Genomic DNA, 25,724 nt, shown 5'->3' on the forward strand with positions numbered 1-25,724 from the left:
TCCCCCGGCTGCCCGGGTCCCCCCCACCGCCTCCCCGGTCCCTGGGGCAGCGAACCGTGTCAGACCCCCGTGCCATGCCCGGCCCCGGTGTACCCAGAGGGCAGGATGCCCTGCCCGGGCTGCAGCTGCGTCCCAGCTGGGCTCTGCCCGACAGCCCCCTTCACCCCGGGTCAGTCCGTTCCCCACAACCCCGTCGGGTATTAAAACCAAGATATTGCAGCTACCAGCAGCTCAGCGTTATACCAATGCTTGTTTAAAGGAGAAGGGAGATAAATCCAAGCTTTCCTGCCACTGTGGTGGAACCCCACGTTTGATTCTCCCACACTAAGCCGCAGTGCTCCTTCTCACCCACCCGAGAGAGCTAGGCTGCACCCAACGTGCTCCCCAGAGCAATCAGGCTCTCCCTCCAACACAGGGCACCCACAGGACTTAGGACCTCAGGGTCTCTTCATCAGCTCTTCTTGGCCGCTCTGCCACAAAGGAGAGGGGCACCTTCACCGGAGGAGCTTGGCGAGGAGGTCAGAGCAGCACTCAAAGACACCGAGTTTCTCACCCAGCAGGAAGAGAGGAGACCCAGGCAGCCTCTCCTCAAACACTCTCGCGGGGTTAGAGGCCTTTGAAGAACACAATGACCTTTGCTATCTGCTGGCAGATAGCGCGGGGCCGAAGGAGGCTTTACTTACAAACTCATCACAGAGGCATTTCCACCACCTTTCTTTTCCTGCCTCAAAAAGGCTCCATAAAGAGCCAACCACCCTTGTACATTTTTATGTTTTATAGGGTCAACATTTCTACAGAGAATATCACATTAGAAAACATCCACTCAAGCACAACATCAGTAGCAGCACAGGAGGAAGGTTCAGGACCAGAGCAGGGCTAGTAACAACACAGCCCAGCAAGAAATAGGGGAACACAGAAGCCTTTAGCTGAGCCTTCAGATCCTTTCTGGATGTTTCACCTCCCCTGTTTTGCCCTCAGGTCCACAGCTGCCTTCAGACCACGAGGCACACGGCCTCTTCATTAAAATTACAGCACCCTTGGATTCAGGGAAGCACCGCCCTGCTAAGAGATAACCAAAGCGCAGGCTCCCTGGTGCTGGCTTCCTGCTGTGTGGTACCACTGCCAGTTTGTCCCTGCTTTGAAACTGCCATCCTCGCAAGCAGTCCCCTCCCCGCCGCCCCGACTTGCTCATCTCGCTGAAAGAGAACATGAACTTTCCTCCTGGATGCAAATGGCAACATCAAAGTACGTTGCTTTGGGCCACGCTATCCAAAATGCTTACTTTGCTTTTGTTTAAAATGTTATGTTGGCTGAAAATCCAAAGCAAAGCAGCAACACAGAATATGGTCAGCAGTAAAATAACAGCAGAATAGTACAACAGGACAGAACACATTCACAAATGATGGGATTTCTCCTCATCCATCCCGTTAACCAGATCAGGCTGCTAGCCTCCATCTGCAGAGAAACAAATCAGGACCAGCTGCCATGGTACGTACCAAACTCCTATCAGGAAAGAGCCGCTTTTGCTCTTTCTGTATAGAACAGAGCATGTGGCAACAGCCCTGTTCTGTACACAAGGAACATACATAACAACAGGGGGGAGCAGATCATCTTCAGGCATTAGATGATTCAGGGAATGATTACTACACAGAGTTGATTTGCTGCCTGTGAATGCATAAAGCCATTTCAGCTGTAGCTCCCAATAAAAAGTTCACTGCAGCCTCACAAGCCAGGCATTTGCTTCAGATATTCCAGTTCAATGTAACTGCAAATTAATCCATGCCACTTTGTTTTCCCCCCTTAGGTTTCATGTACATAGATGTCTTGAAGCTCCACGGCTCAGTGGAGTGGAGATTCACTGAGCTAGGCTTCCCTTCTGACCTGTCCACAGCTCTCGGAGCTCCACTTTGCAGCCAAGATCCCGCAGTGCGGCTTTGGCCACGTCATCGCAGTCCCTGTGTGTTGCACGAGCTTCTGTTATTAGGTTCTCAGCTCCCATCTCTAAGATGGGCTGAGAAAAGTCCCGACTCCGGGAGACCAGGTTGCGGATCAGCATGCAAGCCTGTTTCTGAGGAGAGAGATAAATGAGAGATATTAGCATCTTTCATAGGGAAATACCATCCATGTAGGATGCTGGCACGCACAAAGCAGAACTGGCTTCACATAAAGAACCTTTTCTGGGCAACTAAATGTGAGATGCTGTAGACAGCAACAAACTATTTCCTGGAAGAATAAATCTATGGACAAAAGCATGGCTGCTATTTCACATTGAAGTTTATACAACAAAACCTCCTGCTTCTGTGAGAACACCAGCAAATCTCAAACACCAGCCAGGCAATCCCAAGTATTTCTTTAAAGAACGGCTAAGACAGAATTCTCCAATTACAGCAGACCCATCTTTCCATCGCCTTGTATGCTGTTTCAGGCACCTTCCCTGGCACTTAGCTTAAACTACTCGTTCAGAAAAATATTGTCTATGGTATTTTAATACTCTGGAGAGCAGAAAAGCGGACACAAAGCCTACTGAGACTTGCATGAAAACCAGAGGCTAACTTCTTGCCATGTAGGTGTTTTATTCGACTTTGGAGAATAGATGGCAATGTCTCTTATGGGACAGATAACATCAAAGCACAGTGTGGGTCTGAAAGAGCCTATCCTTATCCTGCTCCGTGAAGGAGGGGGAGGAGAAGTAATGCCTGGAAGAGAAGCATGGCATTCCACAGTCGCTTGAAGGTAAATTCAGGTGGGTTTGAAACCCAAACTAAATTTTGCTCCGATCACATCACAGTGACAGATGTAGGGAGTCCTGCATTTAGATGCTGCATTCCCAACATACTCAGAACCTTTTGGTATTTGTCAAGTAAAGGACAAAATCCCAATGAAGTGGTGAGCACAGCCAACACCAATCCTAAATAAATAATCAAGTGCTCTGAGGCAAATACCTGTACAGCCACTTCTCGTGGGTGTGCTTTCATGGCCTGAAGAGCTGCCAACGCTCCTCCACCTTCCATGATGACATTACAGTTCTCGGGTTTGCGCAAAGCCAACATGCACAAGGCTGCACAACCTTGCTCACAGATCTGCAAGATAAAGAGACACTCACTGGCTGAAAATGTTGCTTTAAGGAAAAAAGTGTTTGGAGTTTGTTTCCTTTTCTGGCAGTTTTTAAAATTTATTTTTATTTTTTTTAAGTTTCTTCCACTGAAACATCCTGCTTCTCTGGCATGTAAAGCAAGTTTTACACCCAGAGGTGCAAAACACTGTATCCAGTATCCATCTGATTCAGGAACAAGAAAAAACCCTAATATATTAGAGTGGACATACCTTTACATTTCCACAAATATTTGCCAAAGCATGCACTTAACCACTCCACAACAACTGGATGTTAAAGGTTTAATCAATTGCTCAGTTGCAATCATTTAATAACTATACTTAGAATGTATCTGCTCTAGCATAAGTGGTTTATCACAAGTCAGAGCAATGCTGTGGGTTGCTCCCCTACACAAGACAGGTTACACTGCTACATTATGCAGCCCAAACCTGATCTCCATTCCCAGCCCCGGAGGGACTCCATCAACCACTTAGGTGCGTACCTGAGGGTTGGCAAGGTGATGGCTTATAGCAAGTACAATGAGGTCTGTTCCCCCAGCATTAACGATGGCATCTTTCACGTCGTCATTACCTGCAACTGCTCGGATGGCGCTCAGCACCTGCTTTACCACGTCCTGCGTTCATCAAGAAAAAACAGCTCAGAAAGCTGCAGAGAGTGTTTTACAGGCTTTTGAAAGCCAACCAGAACATCCCCCAGCAACTCCATTCAAAGAGTTGTCATTCCCAGTTTTGAACAGCAACACTATTCTCAGTCACTCACACCTCAGACACACTTTCTTGCTAGAGTAAGAAGGAACCTTGTTAGTTTGGCAGAGGTTTTCAATGAAGCTTAAAGAATCAAACATCAGCCCTCTGGGACTTGAGCATCTAAATCCTCTTGAATCTCTTCTAGCTAGATTGATGGAAAACCAGAAGCTCAGCTTTTCTGGGAGCAAGCACAGTTCTGCTCACGGAGCGTGGAGGACAGAGGAAGTAACTACGAGCAAGGGGCTCAGAATTACTGTGTTCTTGTCTGACAGGGCACATGTGACCTAGTTCCATATATAAGGCTGTAAATAGGGATCAATGGTTGGGGTTTCAACCCTAACTGCACCTAAAAAAATGCATAGCCTAAGGTCCATTCACAGCCAGGACTTTAAACTAAAAAGCACGCCCTGCTGCATTACTTCCACTCCCAAGTACACTTTACATCGCTCACCGGATGGTCAATGCAGTCAGCCAGTAGAGCCACCATAAAATTTAAGCCGCCAAGATCCACAATTTCTTGACAGAATTCATTCCTGACAGAGAGGCGAGAAAGGGTGGCACACAGTTCACTGAGAACACTGGAGTTATCTGTGAATGCTGCAGAGGAGAGATGATGAATGGAGTAACTATGAGCAAGGAGGGGTGCCGCAGAATCAAGGTGTTTCACTTTGCTTCATTAAAGAAACACAGGAAACAGTGTATTTCACTTTCTATATTAAAACAGCACAGATGACATCCTGTTCACTCTGTATCTAGACTGAGACAGAACATCTTTTCCTGGCAAGAATGCAGCACCTCAGCAGGGATAACATGCCTGTAAACCTGCACTGGGCTGTAAAATACTTCCTAGACAGACTGACAGAGAGCTCTGCCACCTTGGTGCTGCTGCTAGCCTCTGGAGAGGTCATATTATTTTTCTCTCTCGGGGCATATTTCATCAAAAGAATTAAACATCACTTTAGTGGCAAATTTCTGAATCATCTCTGGGGAGCTTCAAGTTAGGACAAAGCGCAGTTTTGAGATAAAGCACAGATGATTCAAAATTAGGATCAACAATCATGGGGTTAATTTTACCTTTTGCAGCTTCGATGAGGACTCTCAACCCATCATTTTCCAACACAATCATTTTAGCGTGATCATGAGCATGACCAAAGGGCACACGGATGTCATCATCAAACGTCATGACCCTGAGCGCTGAGGAGGCCGTTCGGACAACATCGGCACTGTCTCCGTGCTGGACTATAGCTCCAGTCAGAAGTGGCAGAACCCCACCTTTCACAAAGTCCTGACGATTCTGCTCATGTTTCAGACAGGCATGCCGAATGCATCGGATTCCAGCCAGCGTCATTTCCGCATCCTCCCTATATTCCTTCAGAGTGTGTAGCAGTAGATCCTGGCCAGCGGAGTCAAGTAGGTCTGGCTGCCCATCCAAGATGGCAGACAGCGTATAAAAGGCTTTCAGCATTAAATTTCTGTCTCCTGAAGCCAACTGGCAGGCAGAGAATACCACAGAATAGGCACCATTCTGCCCAGCCAGGTAGCGGAAAGCCAGCTGTTCTTTGCACTGATCAGTGAAGACCACTAGCTGCTCAGCCATCTCAGCAAGATCAGAGTCAGCAACAGCTCTCCCAAGGGAATCTAAAGTCTAAAGAAGAGAACGATAGTTAATTTTTGATCTGAACTGTGAAGGAACAAGAGCAGTTCTTTATAGTCATTCAAATTTGTTTATTTATAATAATAGTATTCTCTTAAATTTAAAATTAGTTTGACATATCTAAGAAATGGCTGTCTTGAAGAGCAGCATTTTGTTTTCACACACAGAACCCTTAGAGGAATCTGTACTTCTGCCATCACTGTCAAGCCATCACTGCATGCCAGTCTGACCACCAGTGGGTGAACTGGGTCCAACCAGCACAATTCACATGGGTCAGTGGTGCACATGAATATTTTTAGTCTTGCTGGAGAGGGACCATATTCAATCTTTTCACCTACCCTCAGAAGAGCTAGCTAACAGCTACCACTTAGGTAACTTGTATTTCTTTCATTAAAGTTCTTCTGTGCTTTGACTTTACCTGACAACAGGAGAATCTGCTTCTAAGTTATGAAAGGCAGCCCCTCCATTTCCTAGGCAAGAAATGCTGGCATTTTGCTCTTTACACAGATACCTCCACTGAAAAGTGCAAGCTAGCTCTTTGAACTTTTATATTATTCCTAGTTTGCATAATAGATGGGATTAAGTGCTTGTCGAAGAGCTCACAGAGAAATGGGACAGAGGCAGAAGTAGAAGGTATGTCTCATTATTCTCAGTCTATTACTTAAACTATTATATAACCCTGATCCTTAGAAGACAACATAAATTTGTGCTCCTACCAGCAAAATTTCATGCTTTTGCTTTTGACCATTTTCAGAGGCAGGCTGCCGCACAGCTTTCACAATATTGCTTAGGTCAACACCTAAAAGGAAAAACAAAAACAAGATTAGTATTATTTACAGGAGCTTGGGTAAAATTTGTCAAGTTAACCACAGCCAACAAAGATGAATTTATTGTAAAGCACGGATCAATGCACAAAGATGCTGAAATGCTGCTGAAGTTCTAACTATAATGGTCAAATATGTCCTGGAACAAAGCCTCAATTCTAGCTAAACGTCAGCTGGGAAAAAGAAAAGAGTTTAATTTCATTGACAAAATTGCACCCTGCAGTTTCACTCAAAGCAGTTTTTCAGTCATAATTACTCCATGAAACTAGGTTAGCATTAATAGCGTCTGTGTTCCACTTCGCAAAGGCTTCTTTTCAACACTGGATGATCGATCTTTGCATGCAGGTTCTCTTCAATTTTAAGACATGTAAAAACTCAGTCTGTAATAATCTGAACTGCAAAAGCAAATGAATTTACAATACCTTGGGACTCAAACTGCTGCACAGCTTCTCTCACAGCCTCTTCTGGATCCATTTCAAATTCTGTAATGTTTTCTTGCACTGCATCATCAAATGTTTCCTGTGCAATCTGTTTTGATCCCATTTTACTCGAATGGGATAAGCCGCCTCCTTGTCCTGTCATTAAAATAGTCCACAACTAGTTTTGGTGCAAAACCTTCTGAAGTTAATCAAAAACAAAGGGAGTGATTTGCTCTTTTTCAAAACAAAAGCACAGAACTCGAAACCAAAAATATATGGTCAAAGAGATGACTTTTTTTTTAATGGGCTGAAACATAACAATTATAAGCAACAAAAAGGAATGTCAGAGGCCCAGGATTTGGATCTGGAACCCGCTATTGCTTTGCTGCGGATGGGTTTGTTACCGTGACACGGCTCTCACTGCACCTCGCCTGCCACGGGCGCACGGTGGGCAGCCTGCCCAGACACACACGGTCCCGAGACCCCACACGCTCGAGGGCTAACACAGCCCAGAGCCCCTCGGCCTGTCTCTGTCTCTGTCCCCGTTCCCGCAGCGGGGCCCGGTTCATCCCCCTCAGCAGGCCCAGCCATCCAGCTGGATCCCGCCCCTCAGTCTTTCGGCGAGGCCTGCCCCGGAAAGGGCCCAGGAACCGGGAGCAGGTACTGAGGGAGCTCCCAGGCGCACAAAGGGCCTCGATTCTCCTCACAACCCACCTCAGTCCCTCGCCGCCCGCAGCGCCGCTCCCTGAGGGGCTCCTCCCGCCTGACAAAGAGCAACGCGCTGAGAGGACAGGCCCTACTCGGCCACCGTACAGAGCCGGCGGACCCCGCTTCCCTCCGGCCCCGCCCACCGCTGGCTCAGCCCTCTCAGTGCGCATGCACCGAGGCAAAAAGTCACGCCCCTTCCCCTCACAAGGAAAAAAAAAAACCGCGGCGCGAAAAATAACCCGGTCCGACCAAGTGCGCATGCGCCCCTCCCATAACGTGCTCCCTCGCCGCACACATGCGGTCGGCCGCCCTTTCTGCGCATGCGCACTATGCGCGAAGGGGCTGCGGCCCGCCTTGCGGGGCAGCGGCCACGCCGCCGCCCCGCCGCCAAAGCGGGAGACTGCGGGCCGCCCCCGCCCGTTCCCCTTCTGCTTACCGCGCCGCCCGACCGGGGACCGCGCCCTCACCGTTAGTACCGACCCACGCCAAAGCAGCGCTACCCCGAAAACCACCCGCCTTGACAGGGATGAGGAGGCCGCGACGCAGGACCCCGCACTGCGCAGGCGCGGCGAGGGAGGAGGAAGGAGGGGCGGAGCGAACAGCGTCCCGCGGGGGCTGCTGGGAGATTCCCGTGTGGCGGGGAGGCTGCGGGACCGGGGCGGGAGAGCACCGCCTCGGTGAGGGCGGGGCCGGCTCCCGGCGGGGGGCGGGCCGCGGGGCGGGGCGGGGGCGGCTCCTCCTCCTCCTCCTCTTCCTCCTGCCCCCCCCCCCCCCGGTCCCCCCCCCAATCCCTCCTCCCGGTGCCTGCGCGGGGCGGTGGGCAGCAAGCTGCCGGGGGTCGCCCGGTGAGGGGTGGGAAGGTGGGAGGCCCTCACGGGTGGGGGTTTTCCCTCACGTTGCGTTTTACCTCAGGCTGGGCCGCCCCGGGTGGGGAACCGGGGGAGGGAGGGAGGAGCTGTGTCCGTATCCCCACGCTGTGTTCACGGGAATCCGCCCGGGCCGAGCCTAGCGGCAGGGGGGTGTGGGGGGCGCCGGTAGCGTTAGGGGCTTGGCAGCGGGAGGACCTTTCCCAGCGTCCGTGCCCCGGTCAGGGACGGTATTGTGCTGTTTTGCTACAGGATAAAAATGGCCTCTCGGCGGATCACACGGGAGACGTTTGATGCTGTAGTGCAGGACAAAGTTAAAAGGTATCGCATGGACCGGAGTGATGCTATAGAGGACACCATCCATCATTTTAAAGGTAATGAAACCCGGGCATGACGTGCCGTGGATTACGCCAGCTATTCTGGTAACAGCTATGTCAGATTTCTTGCCTTCCATTTACGTATATTTGCTGAAAACGTGGACTTGTGCTGGTGTTTTTCCACATCCATTTTTATTTAAGAGGCTAATAGCTTGGTATGACTGACAGTGTTTCAATCTGGAATGCAAATTCCAGGAAAAAAAACGAATTTTAAACAAAGGAATTCTGTTCACGCTGCATCAGAGAGTGGGTCCAATTTCAGGGAGGTCTCCAGAGGCATCACTGCAGGATGGAATTCTGTTGATGTCTGATAAGTTAAATAAATGTAAGAGTCCATTTGAAGCCTTTGGGTCTTTGTACTTCATGTTATTTTTGGAGAAAAAGCTAAAAGCAGGACATTAATCTCAGGAGTGTATACAAAACATGATCTGCAAATTCTTTTATCTTTTAAACGTGGTATTTAAAATGTCTAGAAAAATAACCTGGATTACATTCATAGGAAATTGAGAGTTTTAAAATGAGACCTTTTCTGTTTTCTTAAAGTTGTATAAGCTCTGAAGAAATCAATTATTTTAAATACTTAATTTGTTCAAGTATTCTTTACTTTCTGAATGTAATTACTGGAATTAGGGAATAGGGATTCTTGGATACTTTGCAGGAAATTCTAGTATTTCTGACTTTAATGTTATCTTAGATAATTGTGTAGGAGTTTGTAGAAAATATGAACTTCTGTTCAACTGTGGAATTCCGATATTCAGTGTGGAAACAGAAAGTGCATACTTTTGGTATTTTTACGTCTGAGAAATCTGAGTAGAGGCATTATGAGCACAACATTAGCATATTCCTAGACTGAGAAAGTTGTGAGCAAGTAGAAAATGGGGTTTATAGCAGAACTTGCGTTTCAGCTTTAGCGAAAGTAGAATTTTTAATAAATTGTTTCGTCATGTGTGTTTAGGCATTGTTAATCATTTGTTGCTTTTTGCTTATTATGAATTATTCAACGTACGTAAGAATGCAGATGGGAATAGTTAGATATGTGTACTGTTCTTCAGAAGTTTTGATGTGTTGACTCTTGTAAGTGTCTAAATGTGTTTATGAAATTTTTTTCTTAATACTACTTGCAGTGCATTGGTGTATTTATGTTTTTATCATTACAGCTCATTCAAGACCAGTCCCAAGACCAAGATATGAAGACAGTTTCCATGATGATGGAAGATACGCTCATGATAACGCCCAGCACCACCCACATGATGACTGGACTGAAGACCCTAGAGACGACTATCCAGGACCTTCTTATAGATCTGCTAGTCCTCTGATAAGGAAAGATAACTATTACCATGAACAGTACGGCCGCCCGGCATCTCGTGACCGGGAATTTGGCCGCCCGGCATCTCGTGACCGGGAGTATGGGCGTCCAGCTTCGCATGACCGGGAGTATGGGCGTCCAGCTTCGCATGACCGGGAGTATGGGCGTCCAGCATCTCGCGATCGGGAGTATGGGCGTCCGGCTTCCCATGACCGGGAATATGGACGCCCAACTTCCCATGACCGGGAGTATGGGGGCCTGGCTTCTCATGATCAGGACTATGGCCCTCCTGACTCTTGGGAATCCACCGGACCACATGAAACTGATTTTAGTTCTTCAGATATTTTAGGTGATTTTAGATCACCAGGACTCATGGAAGATGAATATGGCAACATGGAGAATCAGGAGTATGATGTAGACTTTGGAATTCAATCTGACAGCGAGTTCAGACCCCCAGTACGGAGGGGCAATATTGGCAGGGGAAGAGTTCTGCGAGGAAAGCGTATTACAAGGGGTGCTGTTAAAACTAAAGTATTCAAAGGAGATATCAAAACTCCCCTAAAGAAATGGAACACTAAAAAACTGCCACCAGGTCCTGATCAGAAGCCAGCTATGCAACCTGATCAAATGCCAGAAACTGCTGAACGACCTAACCAGAGGCCAGTGACCATCCAGCGGCCTAATCAAAAGTTGCCTCCACGACCTAATCAGAGGCCAACTGTAACAACCCAGAGACCTATTCTCAGGCTCCCAAAGCCTGCGCACGTTTTCAGAAATCTCAATTTTGACCTTGTGGACAAATCAGACATTTTTTCAACGTTTGGAATAGAAATTATAAAATGGGCTGGGTTTCATGCAATAAAAAATGATGCAGAATTTTCCCGGCTCTTTGGAGCTCTCTTTGAGCTAGAGACAGAAACCTGTGCAAAAATGCTTGCCTCATTCAAATGCTCCTTAAAGCCAGAACACAGAGATTATTGTTTCTTTACTATCAAGAGTTTACAACATGCTGCTCTGAAAACTCCCAAAGTGGACAATGAGTTTTTAAATATGCTATTGGACAAGGGTGCTGTGAAAACAAAGAACTGCTTCTTTGAAATTATAAAACCTTTTGATAAATACATAATGAGGCTACAAGACCGCCTCCTTAAAGGTGTTACACCGCTGCTTATGGCCTGCAATGCTTACGAATTAAGCATTAAGACGAGTGGTTTTGGTAATCCGAGAGAAATGGCAAGTGCTTTTGAGACCACTGTTTCTCTTTGTCGTAAGTCTTTAGCACTTCTGGGTCAGACCTTCGCACTAGCATCTGTTTTCAGGCAAGAGAAAATACTTGAAGCTGTAGGGCTCCAGGAAATGGCTCCAGCACCAACACTATTCCCAAACTTTGATGATTCAACATTGTTTGGAAGAGAGTACATTGAAAACTTGAAGGCTTGGTTGGAGAAAAGTGGATATCCAATTCAGATGAAAAAAACTGAACCAGAGTCCACTATACAGCTTAAAAAACCCTCTCCTGACACAAAAGTTAAAAGTGAGTGAACTGTTGTAAAATACCTTGCAGTATATAATTTCTTTATTTGTTGCTAGCATTTAATCTTAATTTTTATGGTTTTATTAGCTCAGGAATTCCTAGTTCTGGGAATTCCATGAAAATCCATGGCAGTGCTGAGGCAGGTAGTAAATACTATCTGTTGTAGCAATCACTTTCACCTTTGTCAATGAAAGCGTGTCTCCTTCCTCCCCTCTCCTGCATGTGCTCATACTTTAAATCTAGGTTTTTCACCTTGTGCCCTTGGCTGCTTCAGCTACCCTACCTTCCAGCTTCACAACTGCGAGGTGGGGAGGCCAGGACCACAGCTGTAACTGGCTACATCATGGAGCATATAAAACACATAAGCAAAGTTGGAGATGTTACCACTACAGCTTTTATCAAATGCAAGCATATTTCTTTGAAGTTGTGTATGTACAAGCATCTATAGGAATACTATCTCCTCTACTGTATTAGGCCATCTAGTTCATCCTCACTAAAGCATTCTTGCTCATTACTACACTCATCTGTTTTTCCCTAATTGAACTTCAGATATTTTCGCAGGGAGGTCTTGCAGCACCAACACTGAATGGCTAATAATTTGGAACCTACCCCTTCAGAGTAGTGTTCAAATATACTTATTTTGCACAAAATCCTTTTGGTGCAATAAGTGATTGCCTTTTAAAGGATGGCTTAACTTGCCCAGGATGACAAAGGATGTTTCTTAAACCACAGCACTCATAATAAACTGTTCTAGAATCTTGAGTTGAGAAAACAGTCAGAAAGTTTCTAAGGTTTCCTTAATTTACTGTAGTATTAAGTGCAGCCTTTTTTGTATTAATATGTTGAAAAATTGCAAATGTCCGTGTGTCAAAGAATAAAAAAGATGACACATTGATATTCTCTTGATGAGAATAATATAATGACTGCATTTTATTTCTTCCTACAGCCCCACAGCGAGCTGATCGGAAAGTTGTAGATACAATTGAGCAGCTAGTGAATAGCATTGTTTCAGGAACCTTGTCTGCCAAAGAGAGAAATGCTCAAAAGAACTGTCCTGAATATTGGTAGGTTTGTTTGAACAGCATGTTGTAATACTACTTTCTGATGAAGATATTTGGAATATATTTAATTAAATTCAGTATTTCATTCAATGGGTGTAAGATCAAAGCCTATTGTATATTTAATCAGACTTTTTGAAAATGTTTCCTAAGCTAATTATACTTCCTTATATCCCTGGAAATTGTCCTTTTGCTTCTGTTCTGTCTAGTAGATCATGTTCCTTTTGATCTGTCAATAATGACTGTATGTCAATCCAAATACAAGATGTTAAAAGCAATATACATCTATGAGATGAAAATAGTAAGCAGATGTAGTTAATATAAACATACAGTAGGGTAACAGACTTACGGATCTAGGGTTCTATGGATAATGTTGGAAAAGGAAAGCTGAGACACTTCCTAGTGTAATGATCTTTTAATATGACAGTATCTCTTCATGTGTGAATTGCAGCATAGCTGATTAATTACTAGCCAAATGATTTATGTCAAAAACCCTCCATCATTTATTTGCTTGGCATACTTACTGCTTTAGAAGTGGAGTTGGCTGTTAGTCCTGAGAAAAACCTATGCAGGCTAACGTTAATGTAGCAACTTTTGTATGCCCCTGGAAAAAAGGATCGATTGCTACTGAGTTTCTGATCTGAGACTTTGAGATTAGTTGTGCTTTCAGCTTAGGCTTTCATTTTATTTATATGATTTTATTTAGGTTCTTGTCTGATGAAGATAGTCTAGAATACAAGTATTACAGACTGAAGTTATCAGAGATGCAAAGGCGGACATCATCTGGAAAGGAAGCGGGTGGTGAGGGCAGAACACTAGAAGAATCTGCAACAGAATCAGTCAGGGCCATGTTGTATGCCAGGAAAGTCGCAAGTATTAAGAGAAGGCTATTTAAAAGAAAAAGGCTTGGAATTATCGCACAACATGGTATTCGAGGAAGGAAGGTGAGGAGAGCAACCATAGGGACACAGACGGTGCTTTCAGCTGGTACAGTGCTGAAGCACCAAGACAAGCATCTTCAAGGTTCAGTCCAGTCAAAGCCTTCTGTATCAGAAACCAGCCTGTCTGAGAAGAATGCTTCCCTTGATACAACCTCATCCTCACAATGTGCCACAAGTTCAGAGGTCTCTCTGCCAGCAGAAGAAAGGGCAGATTCTGAGGATTTATTAGCACCACCTGAACTTTTCCCACCATTGTCCTCTCAGTTTCCTGATGGTAAGTGAAGATTCAAGATTAGATTTTAAATTGTAAATTATATGAGAAAAGAATTGCATAGAATGTTCTGCTGGAAATTCTAAAAAACATTTAGCTAAAGTAGATAGTTCTCAATTGTACTGACCTTACAGTGATGCAGATTTTGTATGAAGCTACAGATAACGAGCATTCTGTTTCTTGCAGTGGATGCTAAAACAATGGAAACTGCTGAGAAGCTTGCCAAGTTTGTTGCTCAGGTAGGACCAGAAATTGAGCAGTTCAGCATAGACAACAGTGCAGATAACCCAGACCTTTGGTGAGTAACCTACACATTTGTCTGTGTAAATGGGCTGATAAGAAAAATCAGAATGCATCTAAACAATTACAAAGGAGATACTTCCTTTTATTGTTTGTTGAGATGTATGCTTTTATTCAATGTGTTTAGGAACAGAGGATTTTGAGCAATACTCCCTGTTGTCCTGCTCAGCACTTCCATTAATGGTGAATATCTGAAATACCTAAGAAAGAAAAACACTTCTCCCATATGCATACATGCACTGATATGTATTTTTTTCTTTTATATTCTAAGTAATCAGCTTGCATCTTGAAATAGTGTTCTGCCAAATTATTTTCAACCTTCGGGCTTTTTTGTTGTTGTTTTTAAGTGAGGCTTTGATTACAATGGCCTAAGTGCTCTAGTGTAAATTAGCACAGATTTTTGGTCATACTGTGCCAACAAAAATGGAGCCCTATATACACCTATTTCCACATAGACTGCATGACTGAAATTTGGAAGACCTGAATTCTCTTCTAGGGTCTGCTCTTTGCCTTCTGGGTCATCCAGAGCTAGCATCTTGTCTTAGATTCCCCATCTATATAATGAAGATAATTGTACTGAATTCTTTATAACACAGTCTGAGAAGTGCTGATAAAAATCAGTCTGTAAGAATTGAGGCGAATGATTGCTGTTCTTAGTACATGTTGTTGGGGAATCCTACAGTTCTACAAAAACACACCTGGAATGACCACTCAAAAATTAATAAGAGATATATTTCTAATGTCTTGCTTCATGCTGGCTAAAGAAAATCTCTCTCTGATATTATTTTCACTATAATTTTTGCTCAGGTTTCTACAGGATCGAAACAGTTCGGCTTTCAAATTTTACCGAATGAAAGTTTATGAATTATGTCCATCTATTAACTTCAATGCTGTGTCAGAAGCAACTGATGCTGGGGAAAGTGCTAAACCTGAAGACAGAAATTTGGATATTTCAGAAGAGGAAGAGGATGAAGAAGAAGAAGAGGAAGAAAATGAAGAGGAAGCTGAGTTTGAGGAGGATATCTCCCAGCCTTTGGAAGAAATGGAAATGGAGCAAGCAGAGGAGGGAGAAGAGGATGACACGTCAGCAGGTAGAAGTGTGGAAAACCTAGCTGAAGAGATGATTTCCAAAACGGGAGAGGAAATTTCAACAGGTGAAATACAGCTAGCCACCTCATCTGATGGTGCTATACCAAATCTGTCGACACAGGCATCAACTCCTGCTCCTGGTACCCTATTTCCTCGCAAACGAATCAGCAGCAAGTCTCTGAAAGTTGGTATGATTCCGGCATCTAAAAGGATTTGCCTCATAGAAGAACCAAAAGGTGAGTGTTACTTAAAAGATATTTTGTAGGTATTGGTACAGAACTCCTGATTTTTATGTGCTTTGTTACTGACTACTATTGACTCAAAGAATTACATTTCTTTAACAAAAAAATTAATATACAGTGTTCGCTTTAAAAGTTCATTCAACTGACAAAGGAGAATCTGAATAAATTGTGTAACAGTTTTTGTATTATAATGCAATAGCAAAGTTTATGTCAAACATCATTCCTGAAATATTCTCTAAGTATATGTGAATGTTATCGTCTCTCTGCTGCTTAAAAAACTAACTGTGGTAGTTTTTGCAGGGTTTACTTTCAGTGTATGGAAGGGTTAACAGACTTAAGTATAGCACTGAACATATTTTGAGTGTTTGACTAAATATATTTAGACTTTGGATTGGCCTGTCAAATTTTGTCACTATGGCCACAGTGGGGGTGGGTCATGATATTCTAAGAATTGAGAGATAAGTAGCTTAAAACTGATTCTATGTGCTCTGCAGCTATTTTAACAAATGTCTTGTCTTTGCATAATGATTTTTATTGGTGAAGGTTGTCATTTGTGATATGAAAATGATATATAATAACCTCATTTAAGTCCAGTCTGAATTTTCTATCAGAGTATTACAGAAGCTCAGGGAAATGAAAGATCTTACAGGATATCATCCATCAGTGTATTGCTGGCATGATATGTCCAAAACTAAATACGTGCATGTACTAATTACCTTTTTTGTTGTGGAGGGGAAAAAAAGGTCTTATCGTTTCTTTTCCTTTTTTTTTTTTATATTCTGAACTTTCTTGTTGGTTCTGGTTTTAGACCAAGGCATTGAGTTAGAGTCCCACTTGACATATACTTTTGGAGTTCTGTATTAAAATTGTTTTTCTTTACAGCTGAATTTTGTCTCTGATTTGACTTGCAGTGCATGAACCTGTCAGAATTGCTTATGATAGGCCTCGTGGTTGCCCAGTTACAAAGAAGAAGAAGGTAAAGAACTCTTCTAGTTTGCCATTGCATTCTGAGAATCAACTGTCTTTTACAAGAGACAGCCTCTGAAAATGTGTCATTGTCATAAAATTGAATTAAGACCTGAAGAGCCTGATCCTGAAAAAGACTGGACTAAATCTGAGGAGAGCCATGGCTCCTGTTGTCTTTTGACTACCTGTGTCAAAATTAAACATTTTGTGATTACAACACTATTGAAAAGCTGTGTGTTAATCTTGTCTTCTATTTAAAAAAAAATAAATAATAATGCAATCAGTGCATTGCTGTCTGGAAAATACGTTGTAATTATCCAGAACTGTGAGATGTTATTTGACTGCTTCTGTATTTGTAATAAGGATTCAGTCATCAGATCATTCAATATTTGTTATTAAAAAACATAACTACCTTTTAAAATATGACGCAGTATTGTTTGCTATTTTAATAATGTAATTAAACAGTTTGAGAACCTGAAATTTTTTTTTTTAAACTGGCAAGGCAGGTATTTACTCTTTGATAGACTTTTTCTGTGTAGCTAGTGAAGTGCTGCTTAGAAGATATTTCTGTATATCCAGAAATTCAAACACATTTAGTTTAGGGGGAGGCAGGATTTGAGGGATTTTTAATACATGATCTCCCTTTGTTTTTCTGTTTTTTCCTTTTCATAGAAACCAAAAGATTTAGAATTTTCACACAAGAAACTGACAAACAGGAATGTGGGCTTCCAGATGCTTCAGAAGATGGGCTGGCAAGAAGGACATGGCCTTGGTACACGAGGAAAAGGAATCCGAGAGCCTGTAAAAGTGTATGTAATGGGAACGCACTACAGAAATTTGACAGCTCTGGAAAAGGCTGGGATTCTAGTAGTAATTATGTTTATCTAATCCATCTAGATGTGGCCAGTTCAGTGTTTTGCTTCCTTCTTGACGTTGGTCTCTGACCTCACTAAAGTTGAGCGTGGAGACTTCGTGCATGTTTCTGGCCAGGCTGGACAAAGTCTGGTCTGGAAAGTGGCTGTTTCTTGCCATCCAGTTTGCCATTACTGAAGGCTGCAGCATGAATGCTGCAGTGTGCAGACGCCTTCTAGAGATATATGGGTGCCCCTGTTCTTCAGGAGGTGTTTTTTGTTGTTTGGTGTATTTAGGTTTGTTTTAACACATAGTAGTATCCTAGGGATCTCCTTGCTACCTCACCAGGCACATAATGTATAAATAGACTTCAGGAATGTCATACACAGTACTCCTAGGTTTAGGCAACAAATTTTATTTTCACTCTAATTATGTGATTCATTCCACTGCATACTGAAAGAGGTAAGTGCATCTGCCAGAAGGTAAGTGTGATTTTTTCCTTTAAAATATACTTTTGGTTTTGAATCTTCATTTTGTCTTTTAAAGTTGCTGTACCCAGCATCCACTGCTGCTGCCAGCACAGAGAATGGATAATACCTCCCTCAACTCCCTGACTGAATAAGGAAGCAGAAACTATTTCTTTCTCTCTGAGCCCATATAACAAGCTTTCTAGTCCACACATGTAGTCTGTGGCTTAACAGTCTTCTTTCTCCAGGGATTTCTATGTTTTCTTCGTCCCTTGGACAGTACTGGTCATTTTAGTCGGTGGGATACTTCTGGTTTTTTGCTTTCTCTTTCCCTTAGTGCTCCCTGTGGTCCAGTGGTCATCACTGTATTTTCTGTATTTCTTTCTTCAGCAGCAAATGGACAATGAGAAAGCAGCTTGCTTCACCTGCAGCCTGTTCGCCAGTGTTAGAACTTGGTTCTTAGCCTCAAAAATTGTTGGGAACAAATATATGAGTAATTTTTTTGTTTCTGTAGCTCCTGGCACAAGTTTCGCTGCACAGCTAATCATGAACTATTTAATTGTATCTGGTCTGACAGTGAGCCCACCACATTCTAAAAGTTTCTGGCCATCTTTAAGAACTGCATTTTTTAATATGCAAAAATAACAGTTTTTCTAGCTTAAGTCCATTGCCATGTCATTCTTGTAGAGACACCTGCAAAGGGTAGTGAAGAACTGCTTTCTGTACCTCTTACAAAACTTGTTGACCTTTTCTGTAATGTAGAGAGAACTCCGTATTATTGATTATTTTCGTGGTGTGCACCTCTCTAATTTCCTATTAAAGTCATACTTTGGAAAATACTTTGGGACAATCTCAGTGAGGATGAAAGCAGTGCAATTTAACATTTTGCTCTCTCTTGTTAGTTGCTTTGATACAGTGTGTGTTGGTTTTTTTTCACTTGGTAATCTGTAACCTCTACTCTTTCTTCCCATTTTGAAAACTACCAGCTCTTCTATTGATGACTTGTTTAAAAGTCCATGTGCTGTGTAATCTCATTCTCTGAGCAAAAGGGGATGGATTAATAATTGGAGAGACTCCAACTCTAGTCTAGAGCATACCTTGATCATTATGTAACATTGACATCTAAAACTGGTGTATTCAGGCACATCAGTTGTTACACAAAGAAACTTGAGGCCCTTTTTTGTTAGGAAAGCTTAAAGCTTGTCGTTGGCTATGAGAGCAAGTCATATTTGCAGGTTTGAGGAGATTTTTATTTACATTGGTGTAAAAGATACATGAATTGCATGGTGACTCCTCATGGAAATGATAGGTCCGGAAATTTTAAATGGAGTTTCATGTTAGTCTTGTGAGCTGTTCCCTGTCTTGAGAACTAATTTGTCACAGCTAAGGGTCTGACCAATTTTACAGTTCAAGTTTAAAAAAAACAGCAAAAAAACCCCAACCAAAACCCACACTCAAAGGCAGAACATTGTTATGGGATAGACCTTCCTCTGAGTAATTATGTAATGTCTTTGATTAGTTTTTTTATTCTGAAAGTAATCTAGAAGAGGAACTGTGATACGAAGAGAAAAAAAAAATCTGTTCTTTCTGTTTGGAAGTATGAAGCAGCCATTGTGTAATGGAAACAGCAAATATAGTGAGCCTGCTTCACACAGGTCATACTACAAAAGATGAAAAAAAGCAAAGTTTGGGGAGGTCTTTTAGGTGACTTTATTTTTAACCGTAATTTAAAACATAACTTCACTTGATCATACAGCTGCCAAGTCAGACTCTGTACCATTCAGAAGAAAAAACAGCACCCAGGGTTTCTACTGTGGACTGTAAAGTTGAATTTGCTTTTTAGAGTCTGTGAATATTCTTTTAGAATTGCACAACAATCTACTTGGCTTAAGTGGACCTATTATTACAGAAATGGGTTAAGAATAATTTTTCTTTTTTCTACTTAAGGTCCTCAGATTTTACCCTGTAGCACAGCAATCCCAATTTCAGTACATGGGGCAATCTAAATTTTCTTACTTCACGTAATGAAATCTTTAACAGATAATACTAATGTAACTGACCTGGAGGATAAAACTGACACAGAGGATCATTCCTGTGGCTGAGGTTTCATTAATCTTAGCTTTGTAATGTCTACATTCTAGGCACATAGCCTGGAGAAAGAGATGGGGTTTAATTATTAGTATCTCTGCATTCTTGTGGGTCATCCTCTCCATCTATTTCCAGGGCAGAAAGTTGTTTTGATATTGTTGAGGCCTGTCTGCTTCTGTTGGCATGTTTGGATGAAGAGAGAGGAGTTAATGACTCGTTTTTCTTGGAAGGGCAGGAGCTCCAGGTTTTGTCTATGATTCGTGTCCTAGAAGACTTCAGCTTGCTTTGGGTGCTAGAAATTTTAAACAAGCAGCTTAATGTTCCCTTGGTAAAAATTTCATCTTTTATCCAGAGTTATGTGGTGTTTTCTACTCATTCCTCAAAGTGTCTGACTTGTGTCATTTTTGAAATTTAAGAAACAAGGCAGTTTTTGGCATCTTTTCAACAGAAGATCCTATCTACCATGAATAGAGTGGTTAAAGTTCATGTAAGAATTTGATCTGCTAGATGACTGTATCTTCACTGCTCCCTTAATATCATAGGAGCATTTTCTGCTGGTGGGTATTTGCGTGTGTAATGGGAGATGGGAATTGTTTTATAGTTGATCTGGTATGCCAGGTACCAAGCCTTCACTCCCCTTCTCCCCCAAATGAAGCAGAATTACTTTCCACTTGAATTGTGTCTATGTTGGAAGCTATTGTTTAGATCTCTTATGCACATCGTCAAATGTAACAGAAACAGAGTGTTCTAACTATTCATTTTACTCCCTAGGGGTGCTACCTCTGCAGGGGAGGGCTTGGGTGTTGCAGGGGAAGAAAATAAAGAAGATGCATTTGATGTTTTCCGTCAAAGAATGATACAAATGTACAGGCAGAAAAGAGCAAGTAAATAGGTATGTGCAATGGGCATGTCTGGTTTATGAATTCCTGCAAACATTAAAATACTAGGGCTTTTAAAATCTTTCTTTATGAAGAAAACGTTGCTGTTTCCATGAGTATATCTGGCTTCTTAACATTTTATGAGAATCCAGACCTACGTTGAATTGCTTTGAACTGCTGAATTACCCCAAATCTTACTTTCTAGGTTTGACATAAGAGACTCGCTCGCTAGAAAGTGCACGGATATGCAAAGGCTGCTGTGTGAAAGATCTTCAGCAGAGTATGCCAGTATGAAGAACACTTTGTTCATTAGTAGTGGACTTGAATACTAGTGTATTAAAACATTTTCCAAGATTAAAGTTAGTCTTGTATTTAATTGTGCAAGCTAACAACTTGGATGTCATCTTCTGAGGAAGAAACAACTGATTTTGTTCTCGGAAGTGCCTGTTTACCTCTCTCTTTGGCCAAGTTTGCCTGTTTTGTGATGAGATGGCTTACCAAAAAACGGCATAAGCAACATGAAAAATCTGACTAACCTGGTTTGGCTCTGATCCTTTCTGAAGCCAAGAACCTTCTCAAATTCAGATCTTGCAAGGCAGTTCAGATTTTATTATACTACATTTTGTTCATAGGCTAATCTTCTGATCTACTTCTGGAGTCTGCATAAAGCAGTTTCCTCCATACGCCAATTTTAAGAAGAGTTTACCTGCGTGCTTATTTTGCATAGGCTTCTAGACTTTCAGTGTAGGATGAATAACTGAGTTCATCTGAGTCTGAGAACACTAAACTCTTGCTTGAAAACCTCAGCTGCTAAGGTTTTTCTTTGTAATGAACAAGTAGTACATATTTCAAGTGTACTTTTTGTTTTTACACAAATTTGCAGCTCTTCTCCAACAAATTCTTGAATAATTTCTTTCCTTCTCAAAGAAGTTTAAGCCATGAGCAGGTGTAATTCATGTGTTTGCAGAAAATACTGATGAAAATACTTGGAAATCAGATATTTGGAAGTCACCTGGAAGTGGATCATCAGTTTTACAAGACCATCAGTTTAGAATCATTTCTGTTTCTATTAAGTATTTGCTTTGCAGAAGTTCTTTTCTTGAAAAATCTCAAGAAATAAGACAAAAAGCTTGTACTTTTAAGGGACTATTCCAGAACTTACTGAAAGAGAAGACTGGATTAATCTACTGTGCTTCAACAAAAAGCATTACCTAACTGCTTGAAGCAGCTCTGAAGACATGAAAGATTTAGCAGTGTTACCACAAATAAACATTCAAGGTCTGATCATTCATCTTTTTCCGACTTGCACGTCACTAAGGGATCTGTGACTGGATTACTGAAAATGACAGAATTTAATATTGCACTTTTTAGTGTACTCATTCTCCATCATTACCTTTCTAAAACTAGTCAAAAGTCTTCACTTGAATGTTGTAGCACCAAAACCTACTTTGCTGAAGTTATCTTTAAAGAGTTGATCTTGAGCTGACGCATGTTTTGCTTACTAGCAGTGAGTGCTGTCTTGCTGATGTTTCCATCCTGCACCATGCTTCTTGTAGAGCAAAAAGCTTGTGGTACACCACTAATAGCACCCCACAGTAATGTGGCATCATCTCAAGTTCCTAACTGACAAATATGCAAGAAAATGTGTTCTTCAGTTATCAACTTGCCTGTGCCTGCTGTTTAAAGAACAAAATGATATTCTTTCTCCATTACAAACCCTGCTGGTTGAAAGGGAGTGTCTTTATTTTCATTCTATAGCAACAAACTTTTCCTTGCTTATAACAACCAGTTTTAGTTTATGAATGCAAGTTGTGGGGGTTTTTTCTTACTGTGTGGGTCTTTGAAACCATAAGAAACAAAATCATGTTGCAGTGTAACTTTCTGATCGCTCAGTTTTAGTTGCCTTGAAGCATATAATCACTAAATAAAACCATGATGGCAGGTATAGAAAAGTATGCTGGGAGTTCTGTTTTTCCATGAACATCACATGTGTCTTCACCTTCACATTACAAGAAGTTGAAGCATGAAGGCTATAACTACAAATAAGTTTATCTGGTTATCACACTTGATTAAAGACGTTTGATAGCCCAGATGTTTCTCATAGGCTTTACTTGGAGGTGTTTAAAATCCTTAAACATTTTGGACCAGAGGCTACTTGAAAGATCATTGATTACAGTATTTGGCAGTGTATGCTCACCTCTAAGTTCCTATTTGGGTATGTTCTTCACTGCCTGTCTTTCTTTCCTGTGCATAATTAGCAGTTACACAGTGTAAAACTTGAGCCTTTCAAAAAGGAGATCTATCAGTCACAGTCTGTTTTAGAATGACACTCTGGAACCAATATTGTTGGCCTCTGGTTTATGTCTCAGACCCATTCAAAAGGGTTTAGCTTTTCTTTTAGTTTCATTGATGAAGCTGCCACTGTTGCTGCTCACAATTTTTATTTCCCTGCAAACTTCACCTCTTCTTTCACATTTACATTTTGGAAGGATTCTTGATTATATGTTACACTATTTGCGGAAAGGCACAAGGCAAAGTGGAGTTTCATGCTAGATTGAAATCCACTCTCTCACACTCAGATCAGCATTCTGCGCTGCTCTGATTTAACCTGAGTTTGTTGGGCATAGTACCATTTGGGGTGCATTTGCTAAACACCTACTTATCCAATCTGGGAGAATTGTTGGTATCCAGATTGGAAAATGGTACCATCCTTTCTGAGTGCAATTCAATTTAGAGTATAATGCTGTCTTGAGAATAAAGGTGAACACTGGGAAAAATCTTAATCTGCTACCCTCGATGACTGTAGTATGGTCTGTCTTTCTTGTGCCAAACTTTAATTTTGGACAAGATATCACCAGAGCAGTACTGGTGCTAAGATTCCAGTGTTGCTCTCAAGTGGGTTACTGTCTGCCACTTTATCTTGTTTTACCAAGAGATGACCTTACACTCCTTTTGCAAAAGGAATTCCCTTTTAGTTTTGACCTGCTTTTGCAGGCAGCTCTGATTTGAAAATTTTAAATACTTGTACATGTGAAACATTTGTTATGCAGATACATTGCCTTGTTTAAGTTTACTAGCTTCTTTTCTGTTATTTTAGTTCCAGGCTCTCTTCCATGAAGACTGCAAGCTTCAGTGAACATTTTAACTAACTTCAGTGGTGTGTCTACTGTCTTTTGGTTGTTTTTTTGCCATTAATCTTGTAGAGCAGCTTGCTAGTTTCTGTTCCGTGCAAATTGGCAGTAGTGCTAAGCTAGTAACAATTAGATGCTTATGTTATTGGGTAACTGACATTTCTTTTCAGTGTAAGTAAACATGTTAGCATTGTTAATCTTTTAATATCTGCAATAAATGTAGAACTAAACAATTTCTGGTTTAAATGTTTTGCTTGTGAATTTGGCCATTTGTAAGAGATATGCATCATTTTGGCACTAAAAAGTGGAATTGAGATTATGCAGTGTTATATTAGTGTAAAGCAGGATTTTATAGTGTATGAGGGAAGGAAGGTCCCTCTGTTTCTGTGCTGCTAAATGTCTCTGTTGAGAATACCCACTAAATCATTTCTTAGTTACTTTTTCACGTGGCTTCTAGCACATTAAATCCATACACAACAGTGTTACTTTCCACACGAATGCCAAAACCATTGTGCCCCAGTCAGAATGCAAGAGATTTACCCTTTCACGTATCCCAGGAATTAGTTGTCTCTCTGATTTTCTTGGTGTACTGACTTTAAAACAGCAAAACTTTCTCTTTACGTATGTGTGTGGTTTACTGTTGCCTTTAAATTAAAATTCCTTTTTTAGACAGGATATGAGGGGGAAAATTGCAACGAACTGAAATTTAACACTTGTGCAGCCGCCTTCTATGGAGAGGTAAAGTGAGAGTGTTCATTTGTGAAAGATACCAGCCAGGTCTCCTGTCCCTTGCTTTTATACTGACAGCTAGGAAAAGCTTTACAGAGGCAAGTTCAAGCCCTGGCTACACCTTTTTCCTCCTTTTCCTTCAAAAATTTATTATGTGTAAGGACCTGGTTCTAGAAGAAAGGATATTTGCTCTCGTTGAAGAGAAATGAGGAGATCCCCATTTTGGGGGAGGTGCCCTAACAGAGTAAGAGAACTACAGTCAATAATACACTGTTTGGAGTAATTGTGTTGGACTAATAGAGATGTTTTCTTTTTTTTTTTTTTTTGCCTTCAAAGCTCTTCTTTGGTGTAATACCATTGACGTTTTTCCTATTTATTTTGGGTTTGGTTTTGTTGGTTGGTTTTTTTTTTAGAAGACACTACAGCATCCTTAGTGTGAACACTTAATCTGTGCAGAGATGTTATTTCACAAAATCAGTGTACAGTATTTTTTTCTGTTGATATTCCATTCTGCTTTAAAGTTAATCCTGATGTATTGTGCCCAAAGAAAGTCTGGACTCAGAAACTCAAATATTGTTATTTTGGATTGTTTTCTATCCTACAAGCAGGTATATTTTCTAATTAAAAATGAATTCCTGAAAGTCCTGTATCATCTTTTAATTCTGCATATCTCATGACTGAGTGGCCAATCACAACCAGACTGTAGATTTGAGCAATAATAAACAACTTAAATGAGAATATGCTCAAAGAACAATAGGGTACTTCTGAAATAAATAGTTTTTGTGAACCTTGTTAAGTAGGTAACTTGCTGAATTGCAGCAAGTGTGGAAAATGTTTGCATTATCTGTGGGCAATAAAGTTACTGCTGTTTAAGAAAGCGCTAGCACGCAGTGTGTTCTCTTCAGCTTTTTGTGCCTAATTCATGTCATTAGAAGGTTGTGTTCATTTCCTTGAAAATTATCTCCTAGGCAAGACTTTGCTTTGAAGGGGAAGTCATATTTTGTTATCCTGCCACCAGGTAATAAAGCAGCAAATACAAAGCAACAAAATCTAATTTTTAAAACAGGTGCCACTTTGGCAGAAGTTCATTATAGACTATTTGTGGGGTTAACAGAAGTTCTATCTTGGAACAGTTTACAAGACCTATTTCAGAAACCGGAACTATT

At 41.8% G+C, this 25,724-nt stretch overlaps 2 protein-coding genes across 9 annotated transcripts; one reads left to right on the forward strand and one right to left on the reverse strand.

Moving 5' to 3' along the window:
* Positions 1–1,612: 1,612 nt before the first annotated feature.
* ARMC6 (armadillo repeat containing 6) lies at positions 1,613–8,013 on the reverse strand. 3 transcript variants are annotated; one of them, XM_075037877.1, is made up of 8 exons: positions 7,931–8,013; positions 6,759–6,911; positions 6,229–6,311; positions 4,933–5,503; positions 4,310–4,455; positions 3,594–3,725; positions 2,943–3,080; positions 1,613–2,068 (listed from the first exon to the last, which is right to left on the reverse strand). In XM_075037877.1, exons 2-8 carry the CDS (start codon positions 6,877–6,879, stop codon positions 1,856–1,858), a joined length of 1,404 nt encoding a protein of 467 aa, XP_074893978.1. In that variant the 5' UTR covers positions 6,880–6,911; positions 7,931–8,013; the 3' UTR covers positions 1,613–1,855. The 3 variants fall into 3 exon arrangements, with proteins under 3 accessions (XP_074893978.1, XP_074893979.1, XP_074893977.1); XM_075037878.1 differs by having other exon boundaries at positions 7,900–7,996; XM_075037876.1 differs by lacking the exon at positions 7,931–8,013 and adding an exon at positions 7,470–7,622.
* SUGP2 (SURP and G-patch domain containing 2) lies at positions 7,654–24,975 on the forward strand. Of its 6 annotated transcripts, none has more exons than XM_075037872.1 (11): positions 7,654–7,931; positions 8,582–8,703; positions 9,864–11,546; positions 12,493–12,610; positions 13,311–13,819; positions 14,003–14,114; positions 14,924–15,441; positions 16,359–16,423; positions 17,086–17,222; positions 20,592–20,712; positions 20,904–24,975. In XM_075037872.1, the coding sequence occupies exons 1-10, from the start codon at positions 7,759–7,761 to the stop codon at positions 20,710–20,712; spliced, it is 3,558 nt and encodes a 1,185-aa protein (XP_074893973.1). In that variant the 5' UTR covers positions 7,654–7,758; the 3' UTR covers positions 20,904–24,975. The 6 variants fall into 6 exon arrangements, 5 of the variants coding, with proteins under 5 accessions (XP_074893973.1, XP_074893971.1, XP_074893976.1 ...); XM_075037870.1 differs by having other exon boundaries at positions 23,796–24,975; XM_075037875.1 differs by lacking the exon at positions 7,654–7,931 and adding an exon at positions 7,992–8,140 and having other exon boundaries at positions 23,796–24,975.
* The last annotated feature ends 749 nt before the right edge of the window (positions 24,976–25,724 follow it).

The sequence above is a fragment of the Buteo buteo genome, chromosome 10, assembly GCF_964188355.1.
Source record: "Buteo buteo chromosome 10, bButBut1.hap1.1, whole genome shotgun sequence".
Lineage (NCBI taxonomy): Eukaryota > Metazoa > Chordata > Aves > Accipitriformes > Accipitridae > Buteo > Buteo buteo.